This window comes from Neomonachus schauinslandi, chromosome 15, assembly GCF_002201575.2.
Source record: "Neomonachus schauinslandi chromosome 15, ASM220157v2, whole genome shotgun sequence".
In the NCBI taxonomy this organism is placed as follows: Eukaryota; Metazoa; Chordata; class Mammalia; order Carnivora; family Phocidae; genus Neomonachus; species Neomonachus schauinslandi.
Genome location: NC_058417.1, coordinates 10,733,589 through 10,749,854, shown reverse-complemented (window position 1 = coordinate 10,749,854; position 16,266 = coordinate 10,733,589). Strand labels below are relative to the sequence as shown.

General features: G+C 56.4%; 2 protein-coding genes across 2 annotated transcripts; one reads left to right on the top strand and one right to left on the bottom strand.

The window, feature by feature from the left end:
- The first annotated feature begins 6,282 nt into the window (after positions 1 to 6,282).
- MAPK7 (mitogen-activated protein kinase 7) lies at positions 6,283 to 11,317 on the top strand. Its single transcript, XM_021694701.2, has 7 exons — positions 6,283 to 6,381; positions 6,675 to 6,911; positions 7,568 to 7,733; positions 8,329 to 9,407; positions 9,513 to 10,192; positions 10,585 to 10,718; positions 10,850 to 11,317. Exons 2-7 carry the CDS (start codon positions 6,680 to 6,682, stop codon positions 11,001 to 11,003), a joined length of 2,445 nt encoding a protein of 814 aa, XP_021550376.1. The 5' UTR covers positions 6,283 to 6,381; positions 6,675 to 6,679; the 3' UTR covers positions 11,004 to 11,317.
- Positions 11,318 to 11,414: 97 nt separating this feature from the next.
- MFAP4 (microfibril associated protein 4) lies at positions 11,415 to 14,557 on the bottom strand. Its single transcript, XM_021694740.1, has 6 exons — positions 14,495 to 14,557; positions 14,142 to 14,220; positions 13,726 to 13,880; positions 13,158 to 13,254; positions 12,888 to 13,070; positions 11,415 to 12,498 (listed from the first exon to the last, which is right to left on the bottom strand). The coding sequence occupies exons 1-6, from the start codon at positions 14,498 to 14,500 to the stop codon at positions 12,251 to 12,253; spliced, it is 768 nt and encodes a 255-aa protein (XP_021550415.1). The 5' UTR covers positions 14,501 to 14,557; the 3' UTR covers positions 11,415 to 12,250.
- Positions 14,558 to 16,266: the final 1,709 nt, after the last annotated feature.

The window sequence follows — 16,266 nt, the reverse complement described above, 5'->3', positions numbered from 1 at the left end:
GCCACATGGGGGCATCTGGGTGGCTCAGTCCATTAAGCATCTGCCTTGGACTGAGGTCATGATCTCAGGGTCCTGGGATCGAGCCCGGCATGGGGCTCCCTGCTAGGCGGGAAGCCTGCTTCTCCCTCTCCTTCTGCCCCTCCCCACTGCTCGTGCTCTCTCTCTCTCAAATAAATAAATCAAATCTTTTTAAAAAAAGGAGTCGAATGAATTTTGGGGTTTCGCCATGCACATAAAAGTTATGCTCACACTATAGTCTAATAAGTGCGCAATTGCGTTATGTCCCCGAAATGTACGTATCTTAATAAAAAATACTTTATTGTTGGGCGCCTGGGTGGCTCAGTTGGTTAAGCAACTGCCTTCGGCTCAGGTCATGATCCTGGAGTCCCGGGATCGAGTCCCGCATCGGGCTCCCTGCTCAGCGGGGAGTCTCCTTCTCCCTCTGACCCTCCCCCCTCTCATGTGCGCGCTCTCTCTCTCTCTCTCAAATAAATAAATAAAATCTTTAAAAAAAAATACTTTATTGCCGAAAACTGCTAACCATCCTCTGAGCTTTCAGTGAGTCCTAATCTTTTTGCTGGGGGAGGGTCTTGCCTCAGCATTGATGGGTGCTGACCTGTCCGGGGTCAGGGTGGTGGTTACAGAAGGCTGGGGCGGCCGTGACAATTTCTTAAAATAAGACAGCAATGAGATTTGCTGCATTGCTTGACTCTTCCTTTCACGAATGAGTCCTCTGTAGTACGAGATGCTATGTGATAGCAACAGAGCCCCAGAACTTCTCAAAATGAGAGGGGATCTTCTCAAACCCTGCCGCCGCCACCTTCTCAACTAAGTTTGCAGAATCTTCTAAATCCTTTGTTGTCATCTCAACAATCTTCCCCAGGAGTAGATTGCATCCAAGAAACCATTTCTCTGCGCATCCCTAGGAAGCAACTCCTCATCTGTTCACGCTTTATCATGAGATTGCAGCCATTCAGGCCCATGTTCAGGCTCCACTTCTGCTTCTAGTTCTCTTGCTGTTTCCACCATATCTGCAGTTACCTCCCCCAGTGAAGTTTTGAACCTCCAATTTGTAAAAAAAAAAAACAAACAACAGAACCGCACTATCCGCAAGGCACAATAAAGCAAGGGATGCCTGTACTCCGTCCCGGGGCTTCACCTGCCCAATGAGAGGCCACCCCGAACCTTGGCTGGGGCTACTGACTACCCCCACTGCCACAATGGGGGGGCCCCTGGAGGTCGTTTGAACAACTTTTTATTTTTTTATTTTTTTATTTTTTTGAGAGAGAGAGACAGAGCGAGAGCAGGAACACAAGCAGGGGGAGTGGGAGAGGGAGAAGCAGGCTTCCCACTGAGCAGGGAGCCTGATGAGGAGCTCGATCCCAGGACCCTGGGATCATGACCTGAGCCGAAGGCAGATGCTTAATGGCTGAGTCACCCAGGCGCCCCAGTATCTCCCTATTTTTAACATAGGCAAATAATTCCAAGCTTTAGAAAAGCTCTCTGTGAGTCATTCCCCCATACTGCTGGTAAGTCTAAATTGGTACAATCTCTAAGGACAGAGTTTTGACATTAACGATTAAAATTATAAGTGCAATATCCTGTAACTTGGCACTTGGACTTCTGGATATTCACCCAGCAGATATACTTGCAACATGATAATTTATTTCAGGATTGTTTCTGATGGCAAAAAATCAGAATGGATTTACCTATAGGGTGCTGGTTAAAGAGATTACATTTGTAGGGCGCCTGGGTGGCTCAGTTGGTTAAGCGACTGCCTTCGGCTCAGGTCATGATCCTGGAGTCCTAGGATCGAGCCCCGCGTCGGGCTCCCCGCTCAGCGGGGAGCCTGCTTCTCCCTCTGACCCTCTCCCCTCTCATGCTGTTTCTCTCTCTCAAATAAATAAATAAATAAATAAAATCTTAAAAAAATAAAGAGATTACATTTGTAAGGGGATACTACGTAGCTGTAAAAAAATGACACATCAAAAGCCCAAGTGACAAAAGACCAAAATAGGTAAATTGGAATTCATCGCCATTAAAAACTTTCAAATTTTAAAAACGTTTGTGCTTCAAATGATACCATCAAGAAAGTGAAAAGACAACTCGCAGAATGAGAATATTTGTAAATTATGTATCTGATAAGGGACTTAGGTCCAGAATATATAAAGAACTCTTGTAACTCAACAATAAAAAGGGAAATAACATAATTAAAAACAGAGGATTTGAACAGACATTTCTCCCCAAAAAGACAAATGGCCAATAAGCACATGAAAAGCTGCTCAATATCATTTGTCATTAGGGAAATGCAAATCAAAACCACGGTAATATACCACTTCATGCCCACTGGGATAGCTCTAAAAAAAAAAAAAGGGTGCCTGGGTGGCTCAGTTGGTTGGACGTCTGCCTTTGGCTCAGGTCATGATCTCGGGGTCCTGGGATCGGGCCCATGTCGGGCTCCCTGCTTGGTGGGGGGGTCTGCTTCTCCCTCTGCCCCTCCCCCGCTCCTGTGCTCTAAGTAATAAAATCTTTAAAAAAAAAGAAAAAAGGAAAGTAACAAGTGTTGGTGAGGGTAAGGATGTGGAGAAATTGATTGGAACCCTCAAATATTGCTGGTCAGACTGTTCAATGAATGCAGCCGCTGGGGAGAAGTTTGGCAGTTCTCCCAAAAATTAAACATAAAAGTTTACCGTATGACCCAGCAAGCTCACTCTAAAGTATAGACCCAAGAGAAATGAAAACATGTCCACACAAAAACTTGTACAGGAACATTCACAGCATCATTGCTGACGATCGCCAAAAAGCGGAAACAACCCAAATGTCCATCCACTGATGAATGAACCAAATGTGGTCTATCCATACAATGGAATGGTTTTGGTCTTAGAAAGGAATGAAGTTCTGATATGTGCAAAAGGATGAACCTTGAAAACATGCTAAGTGAAAGAAATCAGACACAAAAGGTCACATACTCTAAGATTCCATTTGCAAGGAATGTCCAGAATGGGCAAATCCAGAGACAGAAAGTAGATTAGCGGTTGCCAGGGGCTGAGGGGAAATGAGGAGTGACGACTAATGAGGCTCTTTTTGGGGTGGGGAAAATGTTCCAAAATTAGGCTGTGCTTGCACAACTCATATGGACATACTAAAAACCACTAAATTGTAGACTTTGAAGTTTTATGGTCCATGGATTTTATCTCAAATAAGCTATTACAAAAGAAAAAGAATGAGGGATCTCTCTGGTTATTGAGACTTACTGGTCTTCAGGAAAAGGGTATATAATTTGCTACCCTGTATATATTAAGGAGGCTTTGGACAAGAATGTGTATTTGTATTTGCTCGTGTTGATTTTGTACGGACAATAAAAGTAACCACCCGGAGTTAGGACCAAGATTTTTCACTTAAACCTTCTTATAATGAGTTTTGAGCCAAACGAAACGATTTTTTTTTTCTTTTTTTTTTTTTTTTTTTTTAAAGATTTTATTTATTTATTTGAGAGAGAGAGAGCACATGAGAGGGGGGAGGGTCAGAGGGAGAAGCAGGCTCCCTGCTGAGCAGGGAGCCCGATGCGGGACTCGATCCAGGGACTCCAGGATCATGACCCGAGCCGAAGGCAGTTGCTTAACCAACTGAGCCACCCAGGCGCCCCTTTTTTTCTTTTTTTAAGATTCTATTTATTTGAGAGAGAGGGAGGGAGTGAGCACAAGAGGGAGGGGAGGGGCAGAGGGAGAGGGAGAAACAAGACTCCCTGCCAAGCAGGGAGCCCGCCTCAGGGTCAGATCCCAGGACCCCGGGATCGTGACCTGAGCTGAAGGCAGCTGCTTAACTGACCGAGCCACCCGGGCGCCCCTGTAATGATTTTTTCTTAAAGAAATGGTCAGTCATGTTGGCTGCCACAGAGCACAGTAAGGCAAGGACTGAAGAGTGTCTGCTGGATTTGACTATAGTTAGGTAATTGATGACTTTTCCAGGACAGAGTCAGGGCCGAGTGGGGGTAGAAGCCAAGCAGCTCATAGTGGATTGAAAAGTAGATGAGAATCAGTTTTCGTCAGAGAATGTTGAATAGCCTATAACTTGTATACCAGCCCAGCTGAACTATTTACAGAGAATTAAAGTGAACATAGTTTAAGAGTCTCTTGGGAGATTCTGTTTTATTCCTGGATCATAGAGGACCATCACGCAGCTGCGCACTCGGTCCCTGAAAAGATGTGTTTGTGCCTTGCTTTTGTAGGCCCTCTACTTACACTGAGGGTCACCGTGGGCCTTATACTGCATGTACGTCAGTTAGGGAAGATTGTCTACTGTATCCCATAAAGAAAGGCCATCAAAGAAATATTTTCAGACCTCAGTGACAGAAAATGTTCACTTTCCCCCAGTATGGTTTATTGATTAATATTCAATACAAATCATGTAACAGGTTATTTGGCTTTTTGCTCTGCTGTGGGAAAAAAATCAGAAATGAATTTATAGTTCAGCCTTAACTGAGGACACCCATATGATCTTTGTATGTCTAAATATTAGGTAGCCGTTTTTCCAGAGGCTGACCTAATATTTATAAATATGTTCCTCCTTGAGTGTTTAAAAATGCAGTATCTACGTTTCCATTTTAATGTGCGATCCCAATAAACCTCTGAAAATTCAGTGCCCGCCCCAAAAAGTGTGGGAAAGGGTTACCAAAAAGAAACTGTCACCATTAGAAAAGAGAAGGAGCTTCTGGGCAGCTGATAATTTATCCGAATTCAGTACAACTGGTGTTGAATTTGTGAAAACTGATGGAACTATATATACACCTATGTCTAACTTTCTGCATGTGAAAAGTAAACAAAAACACAACAAAATACACAAAACATACACAAAATTTTTATTTCTTTTTTAAACAAAATTTTAGGGAGGCTCCTGGGTGGCTCAGATGGTTAAGCATCTGCCTTCGGCGCAGGTTATGATCCCAGGGTTCTGGGATCGAGCCCCACATCGGGCTCCTGGCTCAGCGAGGAGCCTGCTTCTCCCTCTCCCTCTGCCTCTCTCCCTGCTCATGCTTTCTCTCTCTCTATCTCTGTGTCTCAAATGAATAAATAAAATCTTAAAAAAAAAAATTTAAAAAAGTGTGTGGGCTTGCCAAAATCCATTTCTGGTCTGGATCCACTTTTCAGCCCCTAGTTTGTGATGTAAGGAATAGACCCTCGATCTGGCGCTCAGAGTCTATTGGGTTCCACCGGTCATTATTCCAGGGCAAAGGAAGAACCTGCAGAGCCTGCGTTCCTCTTCTCGGTCTCCGTACCTTTGCCTACTCGTCTCCCCAGCTCCAGAGCCCTTCCTTCTCTTGTCACTTGGTGAAAACTGCCACTTTTGGTGTCCCAACTGCAAACGCTCTTCCTTACCGGCACGACCTCGAGCTCCCTGCTGAAAACCTTTCCTCCCCACCAGGTACCTACTGCCTCCCCGTGTAACCGCTGCCTCCTCAGCACTGGGCTTTTAAGGGACGGTGCTCGATAAATATTTACTCTACGAATGGACTAGGGGCTCTGGACTGGGACAGAGCCACCAAGTGGAGGGAACACGCCGGAGGCCTGGAAAACCCGAGCTGAAGCCCAGGGACGCCGGAAGCTGTGCGGAGGACCAGGCACCGGAAGTCAGTGGCGGCTTCAGGCCGGACGCTCTAGAATCGCGGAGGCCCAGGGTCTCTGTGGTTGGACGCCTCGGATCCGTCTACTTGGGGTGGCGTATTACCAGAGCCGGGCTCCCGGGACCGATCGGGAAAATAAGGGGGTGGTGCATCATTCCTCGGGCGATGGGACTGACAGGAGAACAGGGGCCTGAAGGAGGGGGATTTCATGAGCCAGCCGACAAGGTAACAGATCCACGCACCTGAGCCCTTCCGAATTCCGGGACCAGCGGCAGTCAAACCCGTGGATGGCGGTGCGCAAGCACGCACGGGGGCGTTGCCTTCCATTCGCGTGGCTCCTGGGACAGCTAGCGCGCATGCGTCAGAAGACTGCGCGGGGCGGAGAGCCTGCAAAGCGCCGAGCGCCCTTTGGGCGGCTCCCGCGGGCGAGCTGGAGAGCGGCGCGCGCGCACAGGCGCGCGCGGGCGGAGGCGTGGCTTCCTCTGCAGGTGAACTCGGATTGGGCGCAGCAAGTCGAAGGGGTGGGAACCTCCGCAGAGACCGCCCAGCGATTGGCCAGAGGCTGGAAGGAGCGTGGTCGGGGGAGGCGGGGCGGGGGAACCGGCGGGGTAGAGCGCGACGCTGAGGTGGTGGCGGCGGCCTTGAACAGTGAGCGAGCGACTTTTGGAGTACCCCGCCACTGGGGACGGGAGCCCGGGGAGGCGGGGAGCGCCGGCGACCTCCGAAGGCCTGGAGGAGGCGTCGGAGTGAGGCGCCATTCGGTGAGTGTTGACAGAGAAAAGCGAAGTGCCCCGCCCCTCCCTTTCTTCCTGGACCGCGCCTGGCGGCGCCTCCCCCACCACCCACTCTGCGTTCCGCACTGGACCTGAGCTCTGGGTTCCAAGTCCGGGTGTGGGAAGACTACGACGTGCCAGCCGCTCTCTTTCGCTCCCTCTCCGGCCCCCGTCGGCTTAGGGAACTTGGAGATTCCCTGGTCCTGCTCCCCAGCCTCACAGAGGGGAAACTGAGGCCTGGCGGGGGAGGCGGGCCGCTCCTCACCAGCGTCTCCACACAGACGCCATGGCTGAACCCCTGAAGGAGGAGGAAGGCGAGGACGGCTCTGCGGAGCCCCCCGGGCCGGTGAAGGCGGAACCCACCAACACTGCTGCCTGTGTAGCGGCCAAGAACCTGGCCCTGCTCAAAGCCCGCTCCTTCGACGTGACCTTTGACGTGGGGGACGAGTACGAGATTATCGAGACCATAGGCAACGGGGCCTATGGCGTGGTGTCCTCTGCGCGCCGCCGTCTCACCGGTGAGCCTCCCTGTCGTGCACCGCTTACAGCTGTGGAAGCCGGTCCCGGAGAGTGAGAAACCTGCCCCCTCTCAAGCAGCCAGGAAGGAAAGCTGGGATCTAAAATCTGGTTCAAGGCAACAAATACTGGTTAGGTGCCTTTGGGTGCCAGGCTCTGCGTTGGGCACAGTTCTCTGAAACTGCCATGGTGCTGGTGCTTATTTCCTTAGAAAAATGGTAGTCCCAGTTAGACCAGAGGGGAGATCCTGTCTTTGGTTTCTAAAGGAGAAATGTATTCTGGAGCCAGAGACTGGTGCAAGGAATTGGTGGTGGGATGGGCGAGGTGTGAGATAGAGAGTGTGGGGAGGTAAAATGAGCACAGGCTTTAGAGTCAAGACTCTACCACTAACTACCTGTGCAGCCCCCAGCAAGTTGCTGAGCCAGGGTTTTGTCATCTCCCAACTTTGAATGGTTAGTATCTGCCTCAGGGTAGGTGCGAAGGGAAAATCTGATAACGTCCGTAAAGTGCTTGGCACGTAGTAGGTCCTCGCTATATGATGGTGGTCATTCGGTGTATGGTAACTGCATTCTAGAAGAGAGATGTTGAAAGGGGCGTTTTGCCGATCTGCAGCTATTCTGAGCTACCTCATGGTATCTGCCTTTTCCCTGCTCCCCAGGCCAGCAGGTGGCCATTAAGAAGATCCCTAACGCTTTTGATGTGGTCACCAACGCCAAGCGGACCCTCAGGGAGCTGAAGATCCTCAAACACTTCAAGCATGACAACATCATCGCCATCAAGGACATCTTGAGGCCCACCGTGCCCTATGGCGAGTTCAAATCTGTGTAAGGAGCAGGGATGGGAAAGGAAGGCAGAGGTGGGACCTGAAGTTTCTGAAGGGCAGCTGAACCTAATGTAAGGCAGGCTGGGAAAATTCCCGTGATTCCAGACCATTGTCCCTTAGGGCTTTGCCAGGGACAACTGGTTGCTTGAGAAGAGGCAGATGCTGCTGTTTTATAGAATCTCGGTATGTAGGATGGCGCATGTAGGACGTTCATACAGTAACCGCACTCTTCTACTCTCATAGCAGATATCCCCGGTCAGTCATAGAACACTTTCTTACAAAAAATGGGCAAGCCTTCATAGTTTTCCCAGTCTTTCAGGCAGCCATGCCAAACAATGGAGATGGCCCTAAAACTAAATCTGTTGGTCAGCCTTGGTTTAGTCCAGCCCCATCTTGTCTTTGATGGGGAAACCAGATCTAGAGAGAAAAGTGATTTCACTTAAGTTCATGGAAACGGAGAAAATCTAGAATCTTCATACCCTGCCGTTGGCCCGTGCAGAATGCAAAGACGAGGCCATTACCTGTCGAGCTGGGAGCGTGTAGTGAGGCTGGCGCGTGGGCAGGGTAGCCATGCCTGTCTTTCTTGTCCCCTCTAGCTATGTGGTCCTGGACCTGATGGAGAGCGACCTGCACCAGATCATCCATTCCTCCCAGCCACTCACTCTGGAGCACGTGCGCTACTTCCTGTACCAGCTGCTCCGGGGCCTCAAGTACATGCACTCGGCTCAGGTCATCCACCGCGACCTCAAGCCCTCCAACCTGTTGGTGAATGAGAATTGTGAGCTCAAGATTGGTGACTTCGGCATGGCCCGTGGCCTGTGCACCTCGCCCGCTGAGCACCAGTACTTCATGACTGAGTACGTGGCCACACGCTGGTACCGTGCTCCTGAGCTCATGCTCTCGCTGCACCAGTACACGCAGGCCATCGACCTGTGGTCTGTGGGCTGCATCTTCGGTGAGATGCTGGCCCGGCGCCAACTCTTCCCAGGCAAAAATTATGTACACCAACTGCAGCTGATCATGATGGTGCTGGGCACCCCATCGCCGGCTGTGATCCAGGCTGTGGGGGCTGAGAGGGTGCGGGCCTACATCCAGAGCCTGCCACCCCGTCAGCCTGTGCCCTGGGAGACGGTGTACCCAGGTGCCGACCGCCAGGCCCTGTCCCTGCTGGGGCGCATGTTGCGTTTCGAGCCCAGCGCCCGCATCTCCGCAGCTGCTGCCCTTCGCCACCCCTTCCTGGCCAAGTACCACGACCCTGACGATGAGCCTGACTGTGCCCCGCCTTTTGATTTTGCCTTTGACCGTGAAGCGCTCACCCGGGAGCGCATTAAAGAGGCCATAGTGGCTGAGATTGAGGACTTCCACGCACGACGTGAGGGCATCCGCCAGCAGATCCGCTTCCAGCCTTCCCTGCAGCCCGTGGCCAGTGAGCCTGGCTGCCCTGATGTTGAGATGCCCAGTCCCTGGGCTCCCAGTGGGGACTGTGCCATGGAGTCACCTCCGCCAGCTCCACCACCGTGTCCCGGCCCTGCACCTGACACCATTGACCTGACCCTGCAGCCGCCCCTGCCAGCCAGTGAACCAGCTCCTCCCAAGAAGGAGGGTGCCATCTCAGACAACACCAAGGCGGCCCTCAAAGCTGCGCTGCTCAAGTCCTTGCGGAGCCGGCTCAGAGGTGCCTTGCGGAGGCAGTGGCCGGCCAGGGAGTGGGGTTGCAGAGGGGTACTCCCAGCTTGGACAGGCCACAGACTCTTACCTTCCCCCTGCCAACTCTCTGCAGATGGCCCTAGCGCTCCTCTGGAAGCTCCTGAGCCTCGGAAGCCGGTGACTGCCCAGGAGCGCCAGCGGGAGCGGGAGGAGAAGCGGCGGAGGCGGCAGGAGCGAGCCAAGGAGCGGGAGAAGCGGCGGCAGGAGCGGGAGCGCAAGGAGCGGGGGGCCGGGACCTCTGGAGGCCCCTCCACTGATCCCCTGGCAGGGCTGGTGCTCAGTGACAATGATCGCAGCCTGCTGGAGCGCTGGACTCGCATGGCCCGGCCCCCAGCCCCCACGCCAGCCCCAGCGCCAGCCCCAACCCCAGCCCCAGCACCAGCCCACGCCCCGGTCCCAACGCCCAGCCCAGCCCAGCCCAGCAGTCCTCCTGCTGGCCCCCCAGCACAACCTGTAGGCTCCACCCCTGGTCCTGCACCGCAGCCCGCCTGCCCACCCCCTGGCCCCACTCCCCACCCGGCCAGCCCTCCTGGGCCCGTCCCTGGCCCTCCTCCACTCCAGACTGCCACCTCTAGCCTCCTGGGCCCCCAGTCGCTTGTGCCACCCCCCGGGGTGCCTGGCCCCAGTGCTGTTGGTGTTCTGCCTTACTTCCCATCTGGCCCACCCCCTCCGGACCCCGGAGGGGCCCCTCAACCCTCCACCTCAGAATCACCCGATGTGAACCTGGTGACTCAGCAGCTGTCCAAGTCACAGGTGAGAGGCTGTGAAGACACCTGGATCAGGGCCCTGGGAAAATAGGTTTGGGAAGTCCTTGCTGTTTGGCAGGGGCGGGGGGGTGGGAGAGGCTGTGGTGTCTCTTTATTCCGTGAGAACTGAGTGGCAGATGGGCCTTTATCTCTGAACTTGTTCTCTTGCTCTTAGAAGGAGCACAGTGCCAACGAACAGGTCGTTGGGAGACAAGTAAGATGCTTCCTAGGAAGTGCGTGGGCTGGAGACGGGCCCTCGACCAGCGCACAGTGACTGGCCAGGCTGGTGCTGTCACCCGCAGCTCTCCCGCAGAGTCCCTGGGAGCATCGGGACAGACTTGCAGACCTCTCTTTGCTCTTGGTAGTGCCTGGGTTGTAACCTGTCATCATCCGTTGCAGGTGGAGGACCCGCTGCCCCCGGTCTTCTCGGGCACTCCAAAGGGCAGTGGGGCCGGCTATGGTGTTGGCTTTGACCTGGAGGAGTTCCTAAACCAGTCTTTTGACATGGGCGTGGCTGACGGGCCACAGGATGGGTAAGATGCTGGACCAAGCTTCTGGAATGGGCCTGTGGGTAGGGTTTCCAGGTGCAGCAGGAGCCTGCCTGTGGGATGGGCAGGGAGCCAGCCTAGGCTCACAGTGCCTCTCCCCTCCACTCTCCCTGCAGCCAGGCCGACTCAGCCTCACTCTCGGCTTCCCTGCTTGCTGACTGGCTGGAGGGCCACGGCATGAACCCTGCCGACATTGAGTCCCTGCAGCGTGAGATCCAGATGGACTCCCCGATGCTGCTGGCTGACCTGCCGGACCTCCAGGAGCCTTGAGGCCCACAGCCTGTGCCTTGCTGCCAGGGGCAGACGCAGCTACAAGACTCACAGGAACGTTTCCAAGGGCTGGACCCCTGGGCCCAGCAGTGGAAGCTCAGCTTCGATGATTCTGCAGGTTCATCTCAGACACACTCTGCAGCCTTAAGCAGCCACCTGAGCCACCACCAAGCCATGGCAGGATCAGGAAACCTCTACTCCCTGAGCGATCCTTTTCAGTATTGTATTTTTTTAATTATTATTATTGTTATTATATTAATATTGTGACACGATCTTTTTGCCATCCAGATAAGGCCTGTGAAATATAAGATTCCCTTTAGTGCCTAACTGTAGTTGTGTTTTTGGAGTTGAGGGCAGGGTGTTGTCATAAGGGGAGCAAGGAGGAGCCAGGTCCTCACGTTTGGGGGTCAAGCAAACACATTTGCACGCACAACAGCCAAAGCAGTTCATTCAGATCCTGAGGTTTTATTGAGCTCTTCACTCCCCACCTCCTTCCAGTCCCACAGAGGTTGTCCTCTGTCCCCCCATATGGTCAGACCTCAGCCCTGGGGCGAGTGGGGGGACCGCGTAGCTATGCCTACCTCGGTTGGAGTTGTTTTAGAGTAGCGTGCAGTAGCTGTGTGAAATACGGTTTTGGCGTTGAGCTTTGGGGGCCTGGAGCAGGCGGGAGGGGGCAGCGGAGGAGGACCGTGAGGTGGGGCCGGGGGGTCCATTGTGCTCACCACTGGGGAGTGAGTTGGTGGGAGGGAGGCTGAGGACATGGCGGGGGGGTTACTGGCCTGTGGCCTGGCACACGCCATGGGTATTGGTCAGACTACGCCAGCCCAGTCTAGCACGCTAGGGGGGCTCCAGACGGAGGAGTCCACAGCAAGGAAGCTGGCTGAGGTGGATCACGAACCCACAGCCTCGGAGAGCGGCTCCCGGCTCTCCGCCTTGGGGGGAGGGCGGAGGCAAGGAAGAGTCTCGTGGAGCCCAGTCAGGTCCAGGCCGGACAGCTGTGCCTTTCAGGGGAGGCTGGGAAGGCTGCAGGCCGCATAGCCGTGGGCGAGGGCAACAGAGGGCTGGCTTTGAGGTGGACACCCTGGGTGTGACAGGACCCACTGGGGCTAGAGCCACAAGGCCCCCCTGCGGGAAGCAGGTGCTTAGAGAGCAGCGGGCAGGGGCGGGTGGGGCCGGGGTGCAGAGGGAGCACTCGTGGAGACCCGGAGCGGCCAGGGGCGGCTTGGGGCCTGATGGGGGCCAGCCCCTCAGGCCCGGCGGATTTTCATCTCGGTGCGCTTGAGGGAGTAGTAGAAGCCCTTCCACTGGGCCCAGTTGATGCCATTCGCGTAGGAGAGGTGGGAGCCACCCAGGTAGAAGCCGTTGAGGTTGGCGAAGTGGCAGCTGCGGAACCAGAAGGCTCCTGACGAGAGGGCCGCGCAGTTCTGCACAAAGAGGTCCTGGTCCCGGTCGAAGGTGGAGAACTTCTGGCCGCTGTGGTAGGACAGGGAGTCACCTGGCAAGAGGGGAGGAGGGATGGGGCTGCTGAGGCGGGGAGCTGGGCCCCCGAGCTGGCAGGGATGGGGGTGACAGGCAGGAGTGATGCCGTGAGCGATGTCACGTGGCAGCCTGGCGGGATGGGGTGCCCTCCCCGAGCCGGCCGTCGGGTAGCTGTGCTTGTGCATGAAGAGAAGCAGCCGCCCCTCGCAGGGCTGCCCGGACTGAGCGGACGCAGCTTCTCCGGGGGCCCAGGCCCGAGCTGGGTGGGAGCCAGCACGGCCCCTCCAGGCCGCGAGGGGAAGGGAGGGGCCTGGAGGGGGCCGGCGAGGGAGGGGGGCCCAGCGGGCAGTGCCAGCCCCGCCTTCTCCCCCGACGGCCCCTCGTTAGGCCCACAGCCGGGGATACCTGCCCCGCCGTCCTCGAAGCCTGCCACGTAGAGGGTGTAGCCGTCCTCCTCCGCACTGACCGCGTTGGGCGAGATGGAGAATTCCGCGTACTTGGCCGCGGCCGTGTTGTTCTCAAAGTCCTCCAGGTCCACTCGCAGCTCGTACTTCTGTTTCAGCGTCAGGAGGTGCAGGTTCTGCAGCCCTGGGGGGCGGGGGAGGGGCGGCTGGTCAGCAGAGCCCTGGCTTAGGGCCGCCCCCGGCCCACGGGCCGCCCCCGGCCCCACCTTACCCAGCCAGTACTCCCCGTCGGCGCGGCCAAAGCCCAGCTTGTAGTCGTTCCAGCCCCGGAAGAAACTCACTGAGCCATTGAATCTCTTCTGGAAGACCTGGAGCAGAGAGGATAGGCCTGGGTGATCAAGAGTCCAGGGGGCGGAAGCCTCACCCAGGCATGGACCCTGTGACGCTGAGGGGGTTTTGTTGAAAGACTGAGCTGGCGCCTAAAACAAGGCCCACGCCGGCCCCAGGCCCCTCAGCGAGCAGCTCGTGGGCGCCAGGGAAAGGTGAGGGGGACGGTGGTTCTAGAGTACTGGGGTGGGCCGTGTGACCTTGGGTGAATTACCTCACCTGCCTGGGTTTCGGGTCCTCCGGAAAGCGTACCTGTCCCCCAGGATTACTGTGAGGGTGCAGGCACTGACCTGCCTCAGGCACCTAGAGCGCAGCCATGGTCGCAGCTCCCAAACTCTGCTGTGGGTGTCGTGAGCCCCGGTTTAGAGATGGAGAAACTGAAGTGCACGGAGGTGGAGCTTGGTCCCACAGCCGGGACCAGAACCGGGCCTCTGTTCCCTCCGCCCACTCACCGTCCACTTCCCGCCCTCGGTGCTCATGTCACAGAAGACAGGCACGGGCACGCTGGGGCCTGAGGGGTAGATGAGGTACACGCCGTCCGCCTGGTAGCCCTGGGCGTAGATGTCATCGCAGTCCAGGGGCTGCTGAAGGCAAGACTTCTCCAGAGCTGGGGGCGGGGGCAGGGACGGTGAGGAGACGGGGACCGAGGCGCGACCGGCCCCTCAGCGCCCTGCCGTTTGCCTCCCTCCCTGGGGTCCCAAGAACTCGAGATTTCCTCCAGGGGGGATGCTCCAGCTTCGTTGCCACCTGCCCCGTGGTAGAGAGGAGGCGGGGATGGCATCCTGCAGGGGCTCAGCCCTGAAGCCTGCCTCCCAGAAACGAGGGCTCGGAGGAACCTCTCTTCCCCCAGCCTGTCGGCCAGGCTTACCATCTCCCCGGATCCCGGAGACCTGGGGGGCGCAGGGGGGCGTGGAGAGAAGCAGCAGCAGCGGCAGGGCCAGGAGGGCCTGGGACAGGACAACAGGGTCACCTCACTGCACCGCCCCCCCGCGCCCCCAGCCAGCCCCAGAGCCCCAGAGCCCCTTGCGTTCGCTGCACTTGTCCTTGGTGCAAACCACCCCCTGCCGGGCACCCCTTCTCTGCCCTCCGGCCCCTCTTTCCATGTCTGAGAAACCCCACTGTCCGGGACAGGCTCGGGGCCCTCATAGTTTGGGAGTTCACAGCCCCCCTCTCCGGTAAGGGTCCCCGGTGCCGCGAGTCCCCCAGCCCCAGGCCCGGTACCTTCATGCTGCCAGTTGAGCTCACAGCGGCAGGGTGTCTGCTACCCCAGACGGAGCCCCAGACTGCACCCGCCCAGAGTTATGTGCTGGGCCCTGGCCAGCCGCCCTGGCCCCGCCCCCTGTCGCTGCAGAGCCCCCCTCTCCCCTCCCACGGCACTGAACCGGCATCTGCTTCCACAAGTCAGGGGGGCCGGGGGGAGGTGGGGCCCGGGCCAGGGGACCACCTGCGTCTCATTAGGCCTGTCAGGGGCAGAGCACTGGGGACGTTCACTCCCTGCTGAGTCACACGACTCCCTGGAGCCCCTCTACCACCCGCCCCCTGGACCTGTGGACGCCCTGGCACCCCCAGCCCGTCCTCTGCTTCCTCATGCCTCCCTCCCACTCCCCCACGATGTCTTTATTTTCTCCTCCCCTGGCCTGTGTTTCATCAGCCTTTGGGGGAAGGCTAAGGAGCGGTGGGGAGGGCGTGGGTATGCCTGGGTTCTGGGGAGGGGGAGGCCCATTCTGGGGGAGCAGAAGGCTGGGGAGGCCGCCTCAGAGCTCCTGATGTGGGAGCCTGTCTGGGGCTGGAGGGGGATAGGGGCAGCGGGGGCCAGGCAGGCTCCTGGCAGGGCTGGGACATTTCTGAGGCGTGAGCACAGCCTGCAGGCGTCCAACTGCTGTCTGCCCCAGCTCAAGCCAGGGCCCCTCTCCAGCCCCCCTTGCTCTGGCCCCTCAGGCCCCCTCCTTTCCCCTCCCCCAGAGTTCCCCCGGTGATGTGTCTGGCTCACGTAGCTGCGAGCTGGGGGCCTCTCTCCCTTCTCTTCACCTCACCCCACCCCCCTTCCTTCTCTCAACCTGCCCCTCAGACTCCCCACTAGACCCCTCTTAAGTAGTGTCCCATTTTCTCAGCCCTGAAAGCCCACCTCTTGCCTCCTGCCCCCACCGAGCCAGGGTGCCCTCCTGTCCGCCTCCCAACCTGCCCTGAGGCCCGTCTGCTCCTCTCCTCACTTAGCTTCCAGGCCTCCTTAGAACCCTCTCAGGGTGCTCATTGTCCCCAACCCCTTCGTGGACGTCCCTGCTTCTCTTTTCTCCCCCTCCATCCATCCTCTGCACAGACTGCCAGAACAATCTTTCTAGACGGCTGCTCCGTCAATCACCTGCTTAAAGTCTCTGGTGGCTCTCCGCGGCCTCGGGGCTGAGGCTCAGCTTCTCACCTTGGACTTGAGAGGAATTTTAAGTCTGGCTTAGGCCTGCCCTAGGGACCTTATCCCAGACTGCTTGTGACTCATAAAGTACAATCTAGCCACACCAGATTTCTCGCCGTGGAGCACCCCCCCCGCCCCCGCCTTTGCCTGCTCAGTTGTTCCCTGGGGGGCCCACCTATTGGTCATCTCTGCTTGGCTGTGAGTGCAAATGGGCAGGGTCAGCGCCATTCCTGCACACTTCGCGCACATCCCGGAGCCTGGCACGCGCACTGATTCACAGATCAAATGTCTTTTGAGCACCTACTTTGTGCTGGCTGCTGGGGATCCAGTTTCCGCCCCTGAGGAGTGGCAAACACAGGCATTAGACACTTGGTTGCAAACGTAACATTGTGCCAGCACCTCTGTGGAATGGATGAGCAAATGAAGTATCCAGAGGCACAAAGTAAGAAAGTGGCTCTGGCTCACGTCACCCCTAAGTCAATAAGCCCCTCGCATGAGCCCAGGCGGCTTTCGTGACTTGGTTCTATAATTGCCGGTAACAGTTGTCTGTCTCCATAGTTGTGGCACGTCCTGGGGATTCTGGAGC

Bases quoted from the DNA above. Each gene is read 5' to 3' on its own strand.
- MAPK7 (XM_021694701.2), top strand. From the start codon at position 6,680: ATGGCTGAACCCCTGAAGGAGGAGGAAGGCGAGGACGGCTCTGCGGAG. The intron at 6,912-7,567 runs GTGAGCCTCCCT...CCTGCTCCCCAG, and splicing joins TGCGCGCCGCCGTCTCACCG to GCCAGCAGGTGGCCATTAAG. The intron at 7,734-8,328 runs GTAAGGAGCAGG...TGTCCCCTCTAG, and splicing joins TATGGCGAGTTCAAATCTGT to CTATGTGGTCCTGGACCTGA.
- MFAP4 (XM_021694740.1), bottom strand. The intron at 13,881-14,141 runs GTAAGCCTGGCC...CCCCGCCCCCAG, and splicing joins CTCCGGGATCCGGGGAGATG to CTCTGGAGAAGTCTTGCCTT. The intron at 13,255-13,725 runs GTGAGTGGGCGG...TCTCTGCTCCAG, and splicing joins CCGAGGGCGGGAAGTGGACG to GTCTTCCAGAAGAGATTCAA.